This window comes from Erpetoichthys calabaricus, chromosome 16 (genome assembly GCF_900747795.2).
Source record: "Erpetoichthys calabaricus chromosome 16, fErpCal1.3, whole genome shotgun sequence".
NCBI lineage: Eukaryota > Metazoa > Chordata > Cladistia > Polypteriformes > Polypteridae > Erpetoichthys > Erpetoichthys calabaricus.
The window spans coordinates 92,115,423-92,138,512 of record NC_041409.2 but is presented as its reverse complement, the minus strand read 5'-3'; the positions used below and the strand labels follow the sequence as shown (position 1 = coordinate 92,138,512).

Below are 23,090 nucleotides of genomic sequence, written 5' to 3'. Positions count from 1 at the left end.
CTATATATAAAGTCTTCTGCCGCCTCTACTCCTCTCCTCGCAAGCTCCGTCCTCTTCCACCCGACTCCGGCTCCTTGAATGGAGTGAGGCAGTCCCATTTATAGTGTACCCGGAAGTGCTCCAGGTACTTCCCAATTAACCTCTGGCAGCACTTCTGGGTGTGGCGGAAGTTCTGCAGATCTTGTTTCCGGAGCTGACCAGGCACTCCCTGGCGGTGGCCACGGACCCAAACAGGTTTAAGTTTCTAAGCCCCAAGTCTCCCAGAGGGGCTGCCCTCTCATGTCCTGGGGTATAAATTGTCCTTCTCCTGTTTCTCTGCTCCTCCAGGTCTCCTGGTAGGGCATGACTCCTGGCCATCCCTCACAAAACATATATGTCTCTATTATAAAAAAAATCTTGAGACAAGATTATACGGGACTATTGCCAAGAGATTTTTTCAAGTCCCGCCCTCCTCTCAACCATTGTCAACTACGCAAACAGTAATCTCAAATCTCACACTTGTGAATGCTTTTGTCAGACACAGTTCCTGCGTTCTCAGCTGTTATAAATTTTTGTTTTCCTCATTTTAAGTTCCCAATAAAATGAAGAATTTCATCCTAAAGGGTTAACAGCAGAAATGAGTACACAGGCAATCCTAGCAACGAGAAATGATGAAGTCAAACGAATTAACGCAAAAATTGTCGATCAGTTACATGGTAAATTTATTAAATGCATATCAGTAGACTGTGCTGAAACAGTTGGTGGTGATGGTGTGGAAGATGAAAACATCAACTGACAATATTCCCATAGAATATCTACAACCGTTAACACCGTCCGGTCTTCCACCAGCGAAATTACTGTTGAAAGAAGGATGTACCGTAATGTTATTGCGTTATTTATATCTGAGTGATGGGCTATGCAATAGGATAAGATTAGTTGTACTGAAAAAAGGTAGAACAATTCCGACATATAAAATTTTAACAGGCGACAAGAAAGGTAATGTAGTACATCTTCCATGGATAAAATTAGACACCAAAGGAGATCTTGATATGCCATTCATATTAAACCGTTTATACAGTTTTCCATTAGAATAGACTTTGCTATGACAATTAACAAATCTCAGGGACAAACATTAGAAAAAGTCAGTTTATTTATTAGAGAGAAAGAAACGATATTCACATTTTGGGCAGTTATATGTTGTGTTGTCACAATGAAAGTCCAAACACGGAATCAAAATTCAATGTGATATTGATGTTAATTCCAAATATTATTTTTACTTAAGTTTTACCGTAAAAGTGTAAGTTTAAAAAGTATTTGCATGTTAATTTCAAAGCCAAACAGAACGAAAACGTATAATGCAACAAATATCTCTCTCTATGAAACATTTTTCTTTCAATTTATTACATTGTATTATTTTTTACTATGGTTAATTACTCACTGTAATGTAAAATAGTTAGGTCTGTTATGCATATGTAACAAATAGTCTGTTTAAATTGTACTTCCGCTTCCCCATATGCATGCGGCAGAGCTGTGAAGTGGCTAGCGCGTAGCACCTGCACGGGGGTTGGCTAGCGAAGCAAGCAGGGAGCAGATCCCCCTAGTATATATAATAATATATATATATATTTTATATGCTAGGTTGGATCTCCTTTGGACTTCAGAACTGCCGTAATTCCTCATGGCGTAGATTCAACAGGGTGCCAGAAACATTCCTCAGGGATTTTACTTCATATGGACATGACAGCATCACACAGTTGCTGCAGATTTGTCATCTGTACGTCCGTGATGTGAATCTCACGTTCCACCACATTTCAAAAGTGCTCTACTGGATTGCGATATGGTGACTGTGGAGGCCATTTGAGTCCAGTGAGCTCCTTGTCATGTTCAAGACACGATTGTGAGATGATCTGAGCTTTGTGACATGGTGTGTTATCCTGCTGAAAGGAGCCATCATAAGATGGGTACACCAGTTTGGCCATTCTTCTCTGACCTCTGGCATCAGCAAGGCATTTCCACCCACAGGACTGCCACCCACGGATATTTTCCCTTTTTTCCGGACCACTCTCTGTAAACTTCAGAGATGGCTGTACATGAAAATTCTGGTAGATCAGCAGGTTCTGAAATACTCGGAGCAATCCGTCTGGCACCAACAGCCATGACACCCTCAAAGTCACTTTAGTCCCCTTTTGTTGTCATTCTGATGCTCGGTTTGAACTTATGGCCAAGGTCTACATGCCGACATGCAGTGAGTTGCTGCCATGTGATTGGCCGATTACAGAGTCATGTTAATCAGTTGAGCAGGAGTACCTAATAAAGTGGCCATTTTAAACCATTTTCGGGTAGAGTATTCCTTTATAGGCCCGACAGAGAGAGAACTGATTATTTACCAGAGTGTAGCCGAGGTTGGCGTGTCCGTGGCACTTTTCACATACACAAGCACACTGCTCAGATTCGAGGGGTTCCATCCGAATTACGGTGCATACAGCAACCTGTTTTTTATTTTTGTTTTTGGAGTATGCTGTTAACCTTACAACCATGTCTAGAATGAAATATTTACTTGTTCATTATTTTTAATCAGACTGCAGTTTTTATACAAGATTTACATTTAAAAAACATTTTTTCCTCAGAAAACCAGCACCACACAGTCAGTTTGTAAAACAAAAGTGCACAAAGACTGTCGTCCTTCGTCGTTATCGGGTTTAATGGCGGTTGCTCTGATCAAATCGGCATTGCACGAGATCAGTCTGAGGACTTGTGATCAACACCTAAACACGTCTACCCCCTTTTGAGCCCCACAGTACAAAATCCAAACCTCAGGAAAATACAATGAAACCGATGAAGTGTTGCATTTGCAAACTCAAGACAAAACCTAACATCACCTCATCCACGCTGATGCCACAGAATCCACCAGAACACTGAAGTAAGATGGCAAACTCTTACCAGATGAGCAGCCATCACCATCTGAAAACAAGAGAAAACACAGGCCGATTTTTTTTCTTTTTTCCTTTATTTGCTTTCAGTTAAATTAAATAACTTAAAAAGGTGTAAAAAAAAAAAAAAAAAAAAAAAAAAAAAAAAAAAAAAAAAAAAAAAAAGGTCACCAAAATATGAAAGAACAGGAGAACAGCAGAAACTAAGTGGTCAGAGCTGTTAGATAAAAACAGGACAGGGGGGAAATAAATAATTGCACAGTCCCCCTCCGTCATCCAACTCAATTCAATTCAACTCAATAGAGATATCAAACCTGATCAGAGAATGGCGCCGGAACTCAGACGCCAACACGTGGTGGTCCAGAATGCACGAGTTACATACAAGAAAAGCCTGCAGTCTCCTTCCAAATGGCATCCCAGTGTATAGAAATCCGGCAAAAGGCGGACAAAGTCCACTCCGGTAACGGATGGGGTGGGGGGGGTAAAACACAAAAGAAGAAAATCAAAAATAAAAACTGGTGGGGTTGAAGGCACAGATATTTAGAAGTAATAAATGAACAAAGAACGTGTTCTCTCCAGTCAGACCCCATGGCTCTCACGTGAACTAAAGCAACAGGAAGGAGATGGAGAACATCTGCTGCCCCCACCAACATTTGAACGTTCTGGAACAAACAGGAGGACGTCAAAGACCTCCTCCGCGTGTCACTTTGGCCGCTCACACGCAGGAGACCACACCGCACTGCAGTTAGTCGGCGGACACAAGAACTGACAGTAACGGTCGGCCATCCTCAGCAGCGCAGAGGTCGGTGGTGACTCCCAACTGAAAATCGGCCATTGTGGCATCAAAACCCTGTTGAAAAATTTCAACCACAGAAAAAACTTTCAGACAACAGCAATACACATACAAAAGATGGCTCAAGAGTGGCTTTCAAGTCAGTTGGTTTTTTTTTTGGAATGGCAAGAAAAAAATCCACCAAAAAAAAAAAAAAATTAGAAAAAACAGAAAAGAAAAAGAACGTCTTGCTCGCAAAAAGCATGCTAACTGAACACAGGCCCTGCTAGGAACAGGCGACACTCTCATCGGGTGAAAATGTAACGTCCACTCGCTTCGAAACTCACGTCAGTGTGCTGTTTAAGGTAGGTTGGTTTTTTTTTTGTTTTGTTTTTTTTTAAGAAAGGTAAAACAAAAATGTCTAAAATATGACTAATATCAGGGCCAGGAAAACATTATGAATTGCATTTTTCAGGGTTCTCCTCCTTTGTATTCCATTTGTTTTTTAAAAAAACAAAAAAAAAAAAAAAACCTGGTGTATATCACATTATAAAAGTTCTCACAGCTAGAAGATTTCCATGAACCTCACCCACCCTTTCCCTTCCCTCCATCCCTCCCCCCAACTGATAACAAAGGCTCTAAAATTTCCAGGCCTACTATAATCGCCGCAACGCCCTTTTCTTCTCTGTCTTCTTTTTTCCATTGTTTAATCGCTTGCTGTTCTCTCCCGCATGCTTCTTTGGCTGAGGGCCCCCCTCGTTCGTTGCGCCACCAAGGCCCACGTCTTCACTCTCTCCATCCCCTGGTACCCCTGTTCCGACCCGCAGGTGGCTCAAGCCTGTGCTGCTGCCCATTGCGTGGATCTCGGTCATCAACCTGGCCCTGGAGGCGTACTCTGAGTAATCTTCAAGGAGAAGGCGGCCGGCTTCTTCATTCAGGGCAGACTCCGGGTTTGGGTGGATTAGAAGACACTTGATTGTCTGTAAATGACAGTTAAACAGAACAGTTAACACCAGAAGAGGGTTTTCAGTACCAACATAAGCAAAAAAAATGCCCAATGTAGTCAAACTCAGTGGCACAACTCTGATTAGATCTGTCAATTATGGGTGCCATATTTTACATCTTAATGTGATATTAAAGTTGTATCTAAGTGCTATGTACAAAAAAGCGGAATTGTTTTTATAATAATAGAAGTTACATCTACAGTTATACGAAAAAGTTTGGGAACCCCTCTCAGCCTGCATAATAATTTACTTTCAACAAAAAAGATAACATCTGAGTACTGGGGTGTGTATTCCGAACAAAGATTTTTAGTGAAGCAGTATTTAGTTGTATGAAATTAAATCAAATGTGTAATTCTGGCTTGGGTCAGTGCTTTTTGCAGATGTTGTTGTCCTGTTTGCTTCATCAGGCCGTGATCTTCAGCTCTCTCTGGATCAGTTCGCAGCTGAGTGTGAAGCGGCTGGGATGGGAATCAGCACCTCCAAATCCGAGACCATGGTCCTCAGCCAGAAAAGGGTGGAGTGCCCTCTCAGGGTTGGGAGCAAGATCCTGCCTCAAGTGGAGGACTTGTTCACGAGTGAGGGAAGAATGGAGCGTGAGATCGACAGGCGGATCGGCGCGGCGTCCGCAGTAATGCGGGCTCTGCATCGGTCTGTCGTGGTGAAAAAGGAGCCAAGCCGTAAGGCAAAGCTCTCAATTTAGCAGTCGATCTATGTTCCTACCCTCACCTATGGTCATGAGCTATGGGTAGTGACCGAAAGAACGAGATCGCGAATACAAGCAGCTGAAATGAGTTTCCTCCGCAGGGGTATCTCTGCACAAGCTGCTGCCCCCGCGACCCGACCTTGGATAAGCGGAAGAGGATGGATGGATGGATGGATAGATAATTCTGGCTGTGCAAAAATGTGGGTCCCCTTGTAATTTTGCTGATCTGAATGCATGTAACTGCTCAATGCTGATTACTTACAACACCAAATTGGTTGATGAGCTCATTAAGCCTTGAACCTCATAGACAGGTGTGTCCAATCATGAGATATAAAGGTATTTAAGGTGGTCAATTACAAGTTGTGCTTCCTTCCCTTTGGCTCTCCTCTGAAGAGTGACAGCATGGGATCCTCAAAGCAACTCGCAAAAGATCTGAAAACAAAGATTGTTCAGTCTCCTGGTTTAGGGGAAGGCTACAAAAAGCTATCTCAGAGGTTTAAACTGTCAGTTCCAATTGTAAGGAATGGAATCAGGAAATGGAAGGCCACAGGCACAGTTGCTGTTAAACCCAGCAGGTCTGGCAGACCAAGAAAAATACAGGAGCGGCATATGTGCAGGATTGTGAGAATGGTTACAGACAACACACAGATCACCTCCAAAGACCTGCAAGAACATCTTGCTGCAGATGGTGTATCTGTACATCGTTCTACAATTCAGCGCAATTTGCACAAAGAACATCTGTATGGCAGGGTGATGAGAAAGAAGCCCTTTCTGCACTCACGACACAAACAGAGTCACTTGTTGTATGCCAATGCTCATTTAGACAAGCAAGATTAATTTTGGAAAAAAGTGCTTTGGACTGATGAGACAAAAATGGAGTTATTTGGTCAGAACAAAAACTGCTTTGCATGGCGGAAGAACAACACCGCATTCCAAGAAAAACACCTGCTACCTACTGTCAAATTTGGTGGAGGTTCCATCATGCTGTGGGGCTGTGTGGCTAGTTCAGGCACTGGGGCCCTTGTTAACATCGAGGGTCGGATGAATTCAATCCAGTATCAACAAATTTTTCAGGATAATGTTCAAGCATCAGTCACAAAGTTGAAGTTATGCAGGGGTTGGATATTCCAACAAGACAATGAGCCAAAACACAGTTTGAAATCTACAAAGGCATTCATGCAGAGGGAGAAGTACAATGTTCTAGAATGGCCGTCACACTCCCCGGACTTGAATATCATCGACAATCTATGGGATGATTTGAAGCTGACTGTCCATGCTTGGCAGCCATCTCATTGAACTGAACTGGAGAGATTTTGTATGGAAGAATAGTCAACAATACCTCCATCCAGAATCCAGACACTCATCAAAGGCTATAGGAGGACAGCATCTAGAGGCTGTTACAGTATATTTGCAAAAGAAGGCTCAACTAAGTATTGATGTCATATCTCTGTTGGGGTGCCCAAATTTATGCACCCGTCTAATTTTGTTATGATGCATATTGCATATTTTCTCTTAATCAAATAAACTTAATGTCACTGCTGAAATACTACTGTTTCCATAAGGCATGTCATATATTAAAAGGAAGTTTCTACTTTGAAAGCTCACACAATGAGAAACAAAAATCCAAAGAATTAAGAGGGGATCCCAAACTTTTTCATATGACTGTATATAGCACTTTACATAGATAGTTGGGGGTCTGCTCAACCACCGCCAATGTGCAGTGATGGCAGCCATTTTTGTGCCAGGACGCTCGTCACACATTAGCTATTAGATGGTGAAAGGGTCAGAGAGATTGTAAGTCAATAAGGGACAGGCGATGATTAGGGGGCCAGATTGGAAGAGGCTGTGGTGGGCAATTTTCATGACACGTATAATAATTCCTATCACCGAGCCATTATTATAATGTGTGTTGACGTGACAAACACATTAAACCTCAAAAGTTATGAATGTGATGCACAACTGAAAATATTTTTAGTTTTTCGTCAGTTGATATTTGCTACCTTTTGACACTTCTCAGTGAACAGGCCAACAGGTCACAAATATCTCAGCCAAGCTTCACTCGGTCATGCCTGTTGTGCTGGAAGCCATTAACCGACCAAATAGTTGCAACATCCAGATGTCATATAGTTTGGGGGTACACAGCTGTACCACCGGTCAAAAGTTTTAGAGCTTATCAGTTTTCCAGTCTTCCGTCAAATTTAATCAGTTGAAATGCAATGAATGACCTAAAATGGTGAAAAGGTAAGCAGTAAACTGCTAGAGGTTGAAATTTAAAGATTAGGGTTAGCAAAAAGTGGAAAAAAGGAAATTTCAGAATATCCCAAATGGGCCTACAGAAGTTCTGCGGCAATTCAAGTAAACTAAACCTTGCACGTTGAAGCAAACAATTTGCACAGGTGTCCCCACTTCTGTTGATTACTTAAAAGCAGAGTTGGAACACACTGTGTTACTACACCCTCTGAAGTACTACTTGGACAATAGGACACTGTAGAAAAATGTCAATTCTAGGGATATAAATGTAATGAATTATTATTATTATTATAATGGCAAGAACTTTGTGCTGCAGGTCTGACCATTAATTAAAGGTCAAAATAAGGCCTTGGAATGGCAGCTGTGAACTACTGCAGACTGGACAAAGTCTCCTCCTTGCAATACAAACTGACAATTGCTTTTGTTGACCTGCATGGTTTAGCTGTTGTGCTGTGAGGTGCCTGTCACTCAAGCTGGTGACCCTCACAAACTTATGTTCTATTTGGCTTGTGACTTTGGCTCTGCCAGATCTCTTCCTATCAGTTTCTTCCAATTTCCAACTGCCCTTGGATTGTGTGAGACACCATGATTTTTTTTCGGCAATTTCTCTAAATGAAAGGCCTACACTTCTAAGGGTAATAACGATCAATCTCATTTCATTTGTTAATTACCATTTTCTACGGTGTTATATTGTCCCAGCAGCACTCATAACACAGTCTGTTCCTAACTCTTCTTTAAGACAGACAGTTTTTAAGTAGTCAACAGGAGTTGGGACACCCGTGCAAATTGTGTCAACGTGCAAGGCTTCATTTACTTGAATTGCTGCAGATAATCTGTAGGTTGCAGCCTATTAGTTGTTCCCTGAATAAGGCCCATTTGGAATATTCTGAAATTTCCATTTTTCCTAACCTAAAAAGCGAAGCTAACTCAGGCCCCTTCTTCAGGCAAATCGTGACTACACACATGTGAACAAGGGGCCTGAGTTGCCTCGAAAGCTTGCATATCGTAATCTTCTTAGCTAGCTGATAAAAGGGGTCGTTTTGACTTCTCACTACAAAAAAAAAAAAAATGGAAAAATGGAGGTGTTCTAAAAACGTTTTGAGTGGTAGTGCAGAACTCTTCCCTGATCTGAATGAGAATTCTTGTTTTCTCAACAACACGTTTGCTTTCCACTTTTTTCTTCTGGTAACATTCATGTGAGAAACATGCTTGAATGAATGTAAAAATGAATTCAGTTTATTATGTGGCTCACTGTCATTTGTCTAGGTGTGCTTCTGCTATCCCCTCTCTAATATTCCTCTTTCTGGGTTCCAGGATGGTTTGCCATTTTCTTATTTAAAGTTTAAGAACTCCTGATGTGAAGTAGTCTACACTTTTGCTTCCTACAACTTTTTAGTAAATATTAGCATTGTTCAATGTCATATTTAGATGGCAGAAGAGTCTCTCTTTTTATTTTGAGTCTGTTTATGAATTCCTGTCTGAAAAGGCACTTAATATCTGATGAATTGCAAATGCATATTAACCCTCCTTACAGGCAAACACTGCCATCCTCCCCTCGTCTGATCATCTGAAACGAGTGCTAACTTGGATTGAAGTAAATGGCCTAATCCTAATGACACGGACCATACAGTGGTGTGAAAAACTATTTGCCCCCTTCCTGATTTCTTATTCTTTTGCATGTTTGTCACATAAAATGTTTCTGATCATCAAACACATTTAACCATTAGTCAAATATAACACAAGTAAACACAAAATGCAGTTTGTAAATGGTGGTTTTTAGATAGATAGAGATAGATAGATAGATAGATACTTTATTAATCCCAATGGGAAATTCACATTTATTATTTAGGGAGAAAAAAAAATCCAAACCTACATGGCCCTGTGTGAAAAAGTAATTGCCCCCTGAACCTAATAACTGGTTGGGCCACCCTTAGCAGCAATAACTGCAATCAAGCGTTTGCGATAACTTGCAATGAGTCTTTTACAGCGCTCTGGAGGAATTTTGGCCCACTCATTTTTGCAAAATTGTTGTAATTCAGCTTTATTTGAGGGTTTTCTAGCATGAACCGCCTTTTTAAGGTCATGCCATAGCATCTCAATTGGATTCAGGTCAGGACTTTGACTAGGCCACTCCAAAGTCTTCATTTTGTTTTTCTTCAGCCATTCAGAGGTGGATTTGCTGGTGTGTTTTGGGTCATTGTCCTGTTGCAGCACCCAAGATCGCTTCAGCTTGAGTTGACGAACAGATGGCCGGACATTCTCCTTCAGGATTTTTTGGTAGACAGTAGAATTCATGGTTCCATCTATCACAGCAAGCCTTCCAGGTCCTGAAGCAGCAAAACAACCCCAGACCATCACACTACCACCACCATATTTTACTGTTGGTATGATGTTCTTTTTCTGAAATGCTGTGTTCCTTTTACGCCAGATGTAACGGGACATTTGCCTTCCAAAAAGTTCAACTTTTGTCTCATCAGTCCACAAGGTATTTTCCCAAAAGTCTTGGCAATCATTGAGATGTTTCTTAGCAAAATTGAGACGAGCCCTAATGTTCTTTTTGCTTAACAGTGGTTTGCGTCTTGGAAATCTGCCATGCAGGCCGTTTTTGCCCAGTCTCTTTCTTATGGTGGAGTCGTGAACACTGACCTTAATTGAGGCAAGTGAGGCCTGCAGTTCTTTAGACGTTGTCCTGGGGTCTTTTGTGACCTCTCGGATGAGTCGTCTCTGCGCTCTTGGGGTAATTTTGGTCGGCCGGCCACTCCTGGGAAGGTTCACCACTGTTCCATGCTTTTGCCATTTGTGGATAATGGCTCTCACTGTGGTTCGCTGGAGTCCCAAAGCTTTAGAAATGGCTTTATCACCTTTACCAGACTGATAGATCTCAATTACTTCTGTTCTCATTTGTTCCTGAATTTCTTTGGATCTTGGCATGATGTCTAGCTTTTGAGGTGCTTTTGGTCTACTTCTCTGTGTCAGGCAGCTCCTATTTAAGTGATTTCTTGATTGAAACAGGTGTGGCAGTAATCAGGCCTGGGGGTGGCTACGGAAATTGAACTCAGGTGTGATACACCACAGTTAGGTTATTTTTTAACAAGGGGGCAATTACTTTTTCACACAGGGCCATGTAGGTTTGGATTTTTTTTCTCCCTAAATAATAAACACCATCATTTAAAAACTGCATTTTGTGTTTACTTGTGTTATATTTGACTAATGGTTAAATGTGTTTGATGATCAGAAACATTTTGTGTGACAAACATGCAAAAGAATAAGAAATCAGGAAGGGGGCAAATAGTTTTTCACACCACTGTATATACTGGTTTATAAATTGGGTCTTGAAACCCAAGAGAATCAATCATAAAATCAGACCCTGACGTAAACGCCCGTTCAAAAATGAGACACTTAATTTTTTTTTTACATCTTCTTGCCTCCTCCAGTCTCGCATTAGTCTCTTAAACACATCAAATTTTGTTGCAGCAGCACATTTACTAATTTCTTTCTCCACTTTAACAATTTTTAATTTAAAACCAGCTTCATATTGTCTTCTGATTGAACGCTCCATTGCAGGTAGGGGATGCTCTTACGATAAAGGTGAATGAGGGTGTGAGATACAAAAAACACAAATCAGTGCAAATGTCGCTTCAGAATAGTTTGGGTCTTACCGTGTGGTCACATAGGCACAATACATAGAAAAAAGGCTGTGTGCTCCGTGGTTACTCTCTCAGGTGGGCGTTAGCATATCATGATCTCTTGGACCAATAGCAGGAGTAGCGCATTCGACTTATATGATCGACATTATAAAATACCAAAAATTATACAGTAAAATCAAGTCCCAACTTTTCCGTGGGAGAACTTAAATGCGAGTATACATGGTAATCTACAAGTGCCATCATTACCAAATTATCTAAGCAATATCAATTGTCCAAAGACAACTAGTTTTGAGTTGCATCAAGCACAGACACATCTACTGACTAAAGATTCAGCAAGTCTCCCCCAGAGCATCACAAGGAACCTACCAACCTGTGTTAGACAAAATGTCATGCCAGCACAGGGCGCACTCACTCACACTGGGATATTCTGTAGTCACCAGTTCATCTAAAATGCAACTTTCAGATTTGTAGGAGGAAACCAAAGCACCCTGGAAAAACTCAGGTGAGCGTTGTGAGAATGCGCAAGAAGCAGACAGACAGGGTATGGGCCAGAAGTGACAGGCAGATCTTTGTAACACAAAGGCAGCAGGCATAAACGTGGCACTACTCTACTGGACCAATCGATAGGCAAACAGAGGCATTCCCTACCGATATGGAGTGTGCACCACTAGATCTCACCAGGACATCACTCGCTCAAGGCTGATGAGGCACTAAAATCACTTACCAGTAGAATATGCCTGATGCCCAGCTCGGCCTTCCAGTCTTTCTTGAGAACATTGACGCATATTTCTCCATTGTGACCGACATTTGGATGGAAGATCTTTGTCAGGAAATAACCTTTGGGTGGTGTAGCTGGAAAATCTTTTCCCAGAACGAGGCGCATTTTAAAAACTCCACCGGCAAATGGCGTCCCTTCTGCAAACAAACATACAAAAAATTATTTTAGACTGAAAATAAAACGTCAGTAAAATAAATGGGCGAGTAGAAGTTCATAACAGTAAGCTACTATAAAGCACAAATGCTAAATGCCCCCAAATAAGCAAGTTGAGCACATTGTGTACAGCATACATATTTCCAAATCATCACACTGGCACACTGGGTAATTTAACATCACTTTACAAAACAAACTAATGAGAGACAGCTTAAAAAGAAAAAAGACCACTAATATTCTGTGCTCTTCGGCAGTGTTATGTATTGATGATTTTTTAAAATCGAACCCACTATAAGCCTTGAATGCATTCACGGTTTCTTTTGTTTGGTTACCAAGGAAACGCGTAGTCATATTTTTGAAGGATTGTGTATGCATTACATTCAGAATTGAATGAACGATGCAGTTAGGGCAGCTGTGCTTTGATACAAAGCACAACAGAAATGCACAACTGACAAGAGTGCCCGAGAAGTAAGCACAAAATCGGCGACCTCCATCTCTCCTCCTATTCGTTTATTTCAGATCAATCATTTTATACAAGCTTGGGACACTGACCCAAAGTAAACAGGCAATTTGTGCTAGGGTCCATTAAGAAAGAAAAAAAACACACACCATGGACAAGCACATATGAGTTCCAGCACTGTATAAATTATAAAAACTGTCTATAAAGCAGCTTAGACAAAAATGAACTGAATGATGTCGACAGGCTGTTAAAACACCTAAAAAAGAGTGCATGGTGCAAACACACACCACAACATTTGATGGAGACAAAATCGTCCATCTTCTACAGGAAAAGTCAAACTAAATAAGGGTAAAAATATGGAACCAACGTAGAAGACACTATAATGAGTCGACAACTGATGGCCTGCTAAATACCACAGGCAGCTTTACATTGGAGTCAGCGCTCAGTGACGCCACGTTTCACACAGTAGCAGTCACGACATCTCCACCTTTATACATCTCTTTAATGATAACCTCTTTGCAAATCTTTTGATCAGCTACAATGTCTGTGTTTGTGTGTGTATATTATAATCTCATATATATTTCTTTTCTGGTTCGTCCTGCTTCCACTTCAAAACCGGTCCCGCCCACACGCAGCTGACACGGCATTTCTCGATTCCTATTCGCCCTCTTCCATGTCATGCACTATGCTGGCCTGCTGAGCTTAATACATCCTACAAGTACTTGAAGTGCTGCCATAATGGTAAAGTAGCTTTACCACCTTTGCGAGAGCCACCTCTGTCTTTACAACAGCTTCTTACACAGCATATATCATAAGCTAAAAATTATCGTGAACACATTCGAGAATACAACTCTTCTCTAGCGTTTGCTTCCATGAGTGCACAGATAACTCAACCTCCTGGCCACGGACCATACTGTTTTAAAATACACGGGCAAATTTATCACCAAATCTCTCCACTATACGCTAACGCTTCTACCTCTCCAGGATATGGACAGTTCTATGTTTTTGACACAGCGCAAGTTACTGAAATACGCTTACAAAATAAAGCAAACTCTGCATGCAGCAAAAATTTACTTCTCCAACTAGATTCCATGCTCAGAACCATCAACCCCTTCGCTAAATCATACAAACACATGCATGAAATCGCTCAGTCCAATGCAACAGCATCTGTATGAATGGTTTTCAAGGAAAACCCTGGGCAGGATTTACGACGATACAATGCCCCCACATGTCACACAGATGTTGCAGCTATTTGTCGGAGAAGATGGCGAACTGCCTGCTGAAAGGGACATTTGCATCTATTCCATAGGCAACTCCTGTAAAAAGATTTCCACACTCAATATGAATTGCGATCCTATGGTGTACCCACTTTTATTCCCTTATGGAGACATTGGCTGGCACAAAGATTTACAAAATGTTCTCGATAAAAGAACCGCCAAGCGAATAAGGCTTACTCATTGCCAATTTTACGCGTACAGATTAGCAATGAGGAATACATTTAGTATTTTGCACTCCAGCGGCAAACTATTCCAACAGTACGTTGTAGATGCGTATGTTAAAACAGTGGGCGCGCATCTCAACTATCTCAGATTACATCAACAAGATCTGCGCGTGGAACAATACAAAGGTCTATCAGACTTCAGGCTTCAGCAAGCAAACGCTGAAAATAACAACGTACGTGTAGGCAAAATGATATTACCGTCCAAATTTCCAGGAAGTCCAAGATACATGCAACAAAACTATCAGGATGCCATGGCCATAGTACGTAAATTCGGAAAGCCTGATTTATTTATCACTTTCAAATGTAATCCTGCTTGGCCGGAAATTCTACATGCACACTGCGTCTTTCAAGAAGTATGTATTTCTTCTTGATTTCTGAATTCCTTTCTCACCGTTTTTCGTTCCTATTCTTATACCACCGTATGTTACGGCGGGCATCGGCTAGTAGAGATATTATATATATCAGTGGAACCTCGGTTCACGAACGTCTCGGTACACGTACAAATCGGTTTACGACCAAAAACTTCGCCAAACTTTTGCCTCAGTTCATGACCACACACTCGGTATACGAACAAGCCAGTTTCCCTTCCGATTTGTACATGTTCAGTCTCTCCCTGTGCTTTTCCTGTGCGACACACACACAGGCAGCACGAGAGAGAGCCGCGTACACACACAGGCAGTGCCAGAGAGAGACAGACGCGCACACACACAGGCATAGCGAGAGAGAGGGGGCTGGACTCATAAGGTAGGAAGGCAGTTAAAGAATGCACTGGGCTTGATTTTGTTTTCATTTCTGTTTACAGCGATCGGTTCGTAGTGTGCATTGTTGCAATGTTACTTTTCTTGGTGGTTTATTAAATTACGGATTTTTTCAAATGTTCATTTTTTTCCCCTGTGCTTAAAACTCAAAAAAAAAAAAAAGTGGTTTTAGCCTGCGGTTGGCAGCGCTATAGCGCAAACTATTGCAGTGTTAGCTTTCTCTGTTGTTCAAGGTTTTCTCAGTGTTATTCAATGTTTTTACATTTAGTTTACTACTACGCTGTGCATTCTATGGTTTAACTATATTTGTGCTTAAGAACTTAAAAATATATATATTTACATACAGTTCGTATGGTCTGGAACGGATTAATTGTATTTACATACAATCCTATGGGACAAATTGCTTCAGTTCACAACCAAATTGGTTTATGACCAGAGTTTTGGAACGAATTATGGTCGTGAACCAAGGTTCCACTGTATATGGTGGAAGTCAACAGACACAGACAGGCTCAGAGACACACAAGTTCTACAGCACACTGTTTATTCCTTTTCTTTTCCAGCACACCATGCACAAGTCACCAACTAACATTGCTCAGTCCCTTTTTCATTTCTCTGTTTCTCTTTGCCGCCTCCACTCCTCTCCACACAACCTTTGTCCTCTACCTCCTGACTCTATTTCTCTGAATGGAGTGAGGCAGCCTCCTTAATAGTGCACCCAGACCCTCTTCTGGAAGCACTTCTGGGTGCAGCAGAAGTGCTGGAGCCCAGGGCTCTGGGACTGTCAAGGAGCCACCTGGAGGTGGCCACGGGCCACAGGAGGGTTGAGCTTCCAAGCTCCAAGCTTGTGGCCCGATACAATCCAGGGGGGCTGCCCTCGTGTCCCAGGGAAGGTATTGTCTCTCTCTCTCTCCCGGTCCTTCCACCATCGAGGTGTCAGCCTTCCGCCACATCATATATATGTGGACCTACTTCATGTGAAGTAAGATGACAATGAGAGAATAAGGAGTACTTGCTCGTACACGCTAACCACGTCTCGAGTTTCATCACCTTGTCTCTTTTTCTTGTGCAGTGCAGCTGCTCCTTTTCACTTAACGCCAACCCCATTTACAGATGCACACTCTGCTTGTGGCGGATATTTGCATAAACTGCATGCCTAACTTCTCTGCGCTATCACAGCTGAAGCCAAGAAAAAAAAAAAAAAAAAAAACAGATGTGGTGCCTAATACCCCACTTGTTACAGCTTTATTACTGACAAATATCAATGTAATAAGAAAGCCAATAAAAGGGGTAATTTTGCTTGACAATTAAAAAGATTACAATATTCAAGCTTTCGAGGAAATTCAGGATTACATCTTGCATGAAGAAGGAGCCTGAGTTGCCACTAAAGCTTGCATATTGTGATTTTTCTAGTTGGTCAATGAAAGGTGTCATTTTGCTTAACTTCTCACTACATCCATAATGGCTAACACGGTACAACACCCTAGAACTACTAACATCAAGAACTAAAAAAAAAAAAAAAAATTAAAAAAAATATACATGTCTTAGATTATTTTCTTTTCTCTATAATGAGATTTTGGGGTATTTAGTTGTTCTGTTGGGGGGGGGGGGGGGGGGGAGAGAGAGAGGGTGTTATTCCTAAATACTGAAATATCCTTACTTGGAAGATATCTACTGTGCCTAAATGTACCGTCCTGTCAAATTTCAGGTTTCTTTTGGAAAATAGTCATTCAGCTTTGTACATTATAAACAGTACACACACACACACACACACACACACACACACACACACACACACGCTTGCACCTACACCTGAACACCAGCAAAACCAAGGAGCTGGTGGTGGATTTTAGGAGGCCCAGACCCCTCATAGACCCCGTGATCATCAGAGGTGACAGTGTGCAGATGGTGCAGACCTATAAATATCTGGGAGTGCAGCTGGATGGTAAATTAGACTGGACTGCCAATACTGATGCTCTGTGTAAGAAAGGACAGAGCCGGCTATACTTCCTTAGAAGGTTGGCGTCCTTCAACATCTGCAATAAGATGCTGCAGATGTTCTATCAGACGGTTGTGGCGAACGCCCTCTTCTACGCGGTGGTGTGCTGGGGAGGCAGCATTAAGAAAAAAGACGCCGCACGCCTGGACAAACTGGTGAGGAAGGCAGGCTATATTGTTGGCATGGAGTTGGACAGTTTGACATCTGTGGCTGAGCGACGGGCGCTCAGCTAGCTCCTATTAATTATGGAAAATCCATTGCATCCACTAAACGGTGTCATCTCTAGACAGAGAAGCAGCTTCAGCGACAGACTGCTGTCACTGTCCTGCTCCACTGACAGACTGAGAAAATCGTTCCTCCCCCAAACTATGCAATTCTTCAATTCCACCCGGGGGGGTAAACGTTAACATTATATAAAGTTACTAGCCATGCGCGCCCAACTACGTTGCGCGTGTTAAAGTTATCTGTGAAGGGCTCCCTGTTTAAACGTGGCTGCCAGTCGTGAACTGGGCCCTTCGTCGCACAGCATTATGATTTTTTATAAGGGAAACAAAATTACAAAACAAAACCCTTGGACATTGATTCGATAGGAACGGCCTACTCGGAATCACTGTCCGAATAGTAATTATGTGGTGGTGGAGGAGCATTTCTGTTTCTCTCCGTTCACAGTCCGTCTCGTTTTCAAGACACTGTCGTTTCCTCTCCTGATCTTTTCTCAGCCTTTCTCCAATCTCGCAGGTTGCTTTGTGGCAATCCAAAGAGTAAGGCAATATAAACGGAGCAATGGTTATAAAAGGGGGACACATAGGTATCCAGGCTCTTTAAAGCATAAATAGGGATCACTTCACTGACATGTGAGCAAGCCACGGTACAACTGTGAGACGCGCAGCACTCGCCGGCTACAAAGTAACAATAATAATTTCCGGAAAGTGCTGTTACGTTGTCATTCATTTTACCCACTGTCTTTCTTTCATTCATATGTTACGTAGGCACGTACCTTTTATCTTCGGCAATCTCATTCTCTAACCTGGTCTCAGGAGCTAACCAGCGTAACACTGTCCACCACGCCTTTCGTTATTCCGGCACATTGTTGACATCCGTAACAACAACATACTAAACTGGAAGGTGGTCTACGCATGCGTGGAATTCGCGGACAAACAAAGATCAAGATCCAAATGAAGATTATATATAAAGATTAGTTCATTTAAAGCACAACAATTTGTTTAGTTTGAATGTCTGTGTTTTGAGGTGTGACTGGAGTACTACAGTCTTCAGTACTATAAGCCTGGAGGAGATTCTTAATGTAATGCCAATGTTTTAGGTGTCTCTCTACTGCCATCTAGTGCTTCTTCTTCTAATTCATTCACGGACAAACAAAGATCAAGATCCAAATGAAGATTATATATAGAGATTGTCTGTTTATTTACCTGCATTATTATCAATCTTTAATTTAATAGTTTTTTTGTATCAGTAAGGTGCTGCTGGAGTATGTGAATTTCCCCTTGGGATTAATAAAGTATCTATCTATCTATCTATCTATCTAGAGGGTCACCTTCGAGGCTCACCTAAAGTAAGTACCACCACTGGATGACAGGAGGTGCTGTTGCTAATGGTCTTGCCTCCTTTTTTCCCCCTTCGTGCCCCATGAGGGCAACAAAGACTCTTAAGGTCCACCCGGTACAAAACACTCCTGGAAGGTGGCGTCTCACTTTGAAGCTAACCAAGACTAGAACGTTCAATCAAGGGACAGCTAAGGGGAATTGTCCCTCACAAAGAGCTCACTCAAGTGCATCTTCTTGGTTGTTTTGATCAAATTAAAACAGAGCTTTGGCCAGTTGTCACCCCAAGTATTTGGCTTTTGTCCTGCCTCATCATTCACCCCACTAAAACATACATACGTATGTAAAAGGCAGCTTGACTCTTTTAAACACCTAAGGCTTTAATTAAAACCACAAAGCTGTGTAATCAGTTCAGATGTCTGGTTATGTGCACAAAGTACAATGAAACTCTAGTGTGTTCTATCCACTGCACTTCCACCCAGTGTGTATCTCACTCATTAGGCGGTGTAAAATGACACCACAGGATGTAATGGGCTTAGGTTGGCATTTGGTGGTCATAACCCCACGACAGTGGCAGAGAGCAGGCAAACGAGCAAGAAACAAATCCTTACCTCAAAAAAACAGGACTGAGGATCTGGGATAAAACAAATATTTCTTGATTTCCTTCTGTTTACCACAAGAATGCCCCATAAACGCAGAAGGCAGGTTTTCTTAAATCAAACTCTTAACTGTTTCGAATTTGACATATTTAGTAAGTTTTAAGGCTTTTTTATTTCACCTTTGGACCCTGGTACCCTTCTGCCCCATTGTAAACTACAAGAATAGATGAAGTATTGGAAAAAATAAATAAATAAAAAGCTTCACTTTGGAACACAATTTCAAGTGGCAAGTTAATACATACCAGGATTGTGACGAGACGCTGACTTAAAAAGTACCAAACCTATCCTTTTAATTATTATTAGGAGGAATATGGGAGGCAGGATAGCCACATTTCATAAAGGACGTTTCTGGGCAGCTACCTTGGAAAAAAAGAATTCAACTACAGCAGTGAACACACAACAGGACAAGTAGGGTCTGTAAACGCGTCGACTTCCACCGATGGCGAAACCCGCAAACGTGTGCAACAAGCACCTCCTCAACCGACTTTCAACAAGGAAGAAAATGTCACCACCTTTAAAAAAAAAAAGGACATTTTGGTCAAAAAGCACTTGTGTAAGGCAGAGAAAGGTCAACCCTGAATGAGTCTCCTCGTAATCGGAGGGCACACTCAAGTGAACGTTCACAACACAAGGCCGGTTCAGTAGCATCAGTTAACCCAACACGAGCGTCTTTATGACAGGAAAGACCAAACACGGGGACTTGAAGAAAAACCTCATGTAGACACTGGGAGAAAATGCCAACTCCATACCGAGTAGGCCGAGGTCCCAAAAAAAAAAAAAATTACTATGGCATCAGGACATTGAGCTGCACTGTGTTACCGAATATCTGAAAAATATGTACTTTATTTTTTTTTTTTTTAAAATGACAATTTCCTTTGTTCAAATGACAGCCAACCGCTACTACAAAATTCATCTCATTAGCAAAGCAAAGCACACAAATGAAAACCACAAAGCGAGCCGTCTCAGCTAATACAGTCAACTGTGGCAGGAGTGCCGTCATAATACTTAACTACATAATCAAATCCACGCACGCAACCAAAAGTGTGAATCGCTGCAAACGTGGAGCCATTCAACTGGGACATAAAAGAAAGCTCATGTATTTAATAAGGACATCTGCACGTTTAAAACGGAATGCATTTTAAATATTAAGATGCTCTGTGGTGTGAGAATGAAAAATATACTTTTTGAGAATTCGTTAAAGAGAAATGTAGTGCTTTATAAAGCTGTTATATAATGTTAAGCTTTAATGAGTCTTCTGCATTGGGAGATGCACTTTACAAATGGCGGCCACTGTTTTCAAAGGCATAAAGGTTGGGACTTCACTGCGCACAGCAACTTATGTCTAGCATGCGTGTCATTCATGTTTCCTGAGTAACCACAAGTCAAGTCAAGGAGCATGCACTGGTACAGCGTGTTGCCGCACCACCCACATGACGAAATAACTCAGGATCCCGGTTGGCAACCCCCGAGCCCAGTCCAACACTCTGGAAATGACCATCTATCTGCCACAGCCAGGTGTTATGTGGGCGACCCCTTGACCAGGTCCGGCCACTCTGGTCCCCAACAATGAGGATCTTACGAGCTGGATCACCCTCGGAGAAACGCGCCACATGGCCGTAGTGCTGCAACTGACGCTCCCTCACAATGCAGGTAATGTGCCTCATTCGGGACTCTATGAGCAACACAAAGTCAAAACAGTGGTACACAAGGATTCTCCAGAGAGACAGGAGTCCTGTCTTTGTCTCAGGTCACTGGATAGCATCCATGTCTAGCAAACCATATAGCAAGACAGGAAGCACCAGGACTCTAAAGACTTGGACCTTCGTCCTTTTGCTGATATATCTGGAGCGCAACACACCCCTTTCCAGTAACCTCATGCCTCCATGCCCTTCCAATCCGTCTACTGACTTCATAGGAAGAGTCACCAGAGACATGAATGTCACTGCCAAGGTAAGTAAACCTCTCGACAAGTGCAATACTCTCTGTGCAGACAGACACACTGCTGGTGGCCGTGCCCAAGAGGTCATTAAAGGCCTGGATCTAAAGGAAAAAAAGAAAAGCATAACATCAGTTGTAAAATGTTTAAACTGACCTAAATATAAACTGCAACTATCAAAATTCACCAAGAAATTCTAAAATATGTAAAACAGGAACATTGTTTAAAAGTTTAAATGTTCAACTCTCATGTCACAGCCTTTTGAAGGAGTCTTAGCAGATGATGACACATTTCTAGAGGTCCGAGGTATGAAGTCTTATATACAGGGTGTCCATAAAGTCCGCGTGCAATTTAAAATAGTTATAACTCTAAGTATGATAGAAACGAATTCGTAAAAAGGTTTAGAAAGCTTGGTGCATCTAGTTTTTCTTTGTCTTTAGAAGTTTTATTTTGCCGTATTTGGGGAACTGAAAATCCACAGGAGTTTGTTGAACATGAAAGAAATTCTCCCAAAGTTAATGTGTGGTGTGCTTTGGGAAAAAAATCAAGTCATAGGGCCATTCTTTTTTGAAGGGCGTTGCTGTTAATGGTGATAGCTATTTAGAAAGGCTGCAAAATTACTTTATTCCTTAACTTGAACAATTAGGACTGATAGAGAATCCAGTGATTCAACAAGATGGTGCTCCTTGTCACTTTCATTTGCATGTTAGACAGTTTCTACATGAGGAATTCCCTAACAGATGGACTGGAAGAGGTGGACCATTTTCTTGGCCGCAATGTTTGCCAGATTTGACTCAATTTGATTTCTTTTTATGGGGACATGTGAAAACGAATGTTAATTCATCCAAACCTCGATCTTTAGAAGACTTTCAAGCTAGGATAACTGATGTGATTGCTGGTATTACTGAATATCAGCTTGAAAATGTTTTCCGAGAACTACAGAATCGTATTAGAAAGTTAACAAGAACAATAAAAAAATGTTAAGTGTTTCTTCTTTCTTATCCTTTTTACAGGTTCATTCTATCAAATATACTTACAAAATTACAACAATTTTAAAATTGCACACGCACTTTATGGACACCCTGTATAAACGTCTAAGAGTAGAAGTGTGTGTGTATGTCTACCTGTCCGGCCCGGAAGTGAGCGGTGGAGTTGGGGTAAGGGCTCCACTTCAGAGGAAACAGAAAACTCGCTTAGTTGCTAATACACAAGCGAGGCAAGCACGTCAGCAAAATGAAACCTCTGAAGAAAGACAAAGTCGCTTAGCGCCTAACATCGCAAAAACTGTATCCTTTTTACTTTTCCTTCCATCACTAATATAGAAGCGAGGCGAGCACATCGGCAAAACTAAACCTTTGAACAAAGAAAGTAGCTCAGCCACTAATAACACAAGCGAGACGAGCACATCAACAAAATGGTATCCCTTTTACTCTTCCTCTCACCACTAATACACAAGCGTTGTGAGCACGTCAGCAAAACGAATCCTCCTAGGAGAGAGATGCCCAGAGTAGTTCCTTTCAATTACCTGACATCTCTACACTTCAATTGTTTTTCTGACAATTTCAATAGTTTTGAGGACCCCGGACTTTTTACAGCTTGGACTTACACGGCTAGTAGTATATAAAGCTTTATATTAAAATAAAACCGCGGCCATTTTAGTTTTGGTTTAACTCTTTTAGGGCGGATGTCGACTTTTGTCGACAGGAGGGGTTGAGGGTGCATGTCGACAAAAGTCGACATCCAGGGATAGAGGGTGACAATCAGCTGTTAATGGCGACAAATCTCACTGTCACGTCACAGGCATTCCCTCTGTGCTTGGAGGAATGCTAGACTCGTTGACTCGGCAAATAAACCTTGCGTGTGCGTGAGTTGCGAAATGTAAACAGGCAAGATGGCACCGACATGTGAAAAGGCAGCGAAGCAAGTGCAGAAAAGAAAACACTCGCATTATGCGCATTTGCGCATTATCGCGGAGTCGGACTCTTGATTTTTCAGAATCGGACTT

The 23,090-nt window shown here is 41.7% G+C and overlaps 1 protein-coding gene across 1 annotated transcript in view; it reads right to left on the bottom strand.

The window, feature by feature from the left end:
* Positions 1 to 3,022: 3,022 nt before the first annotated feature.
* The window catches only part of ube2s (ubiquitin-conjugating enzyme E2S), a 41,107-nt gene continuing 21,039 nt past the window's right edge, over positions 3,023 to 23,090 (bottom strand). The window contains exons 3-4 of the mRNA XM_028821873.2: positions 12,010 to 12,200; positions 3,023 to 4,661 (exon numbers count right to left, since the gene is read on the bottom strand). Coding sequence (XP_028677706.1) covers positions 4,338 to 4,661; positions 12,010 to 12,200 — 515 coding nt within the window. The 3' untranslated portion in view covers positions 3,023 to 4,337. The remainder of the gene's footprint in view (positions 4,662 to 12,009; positions 12,201 to 23,090) is intronic.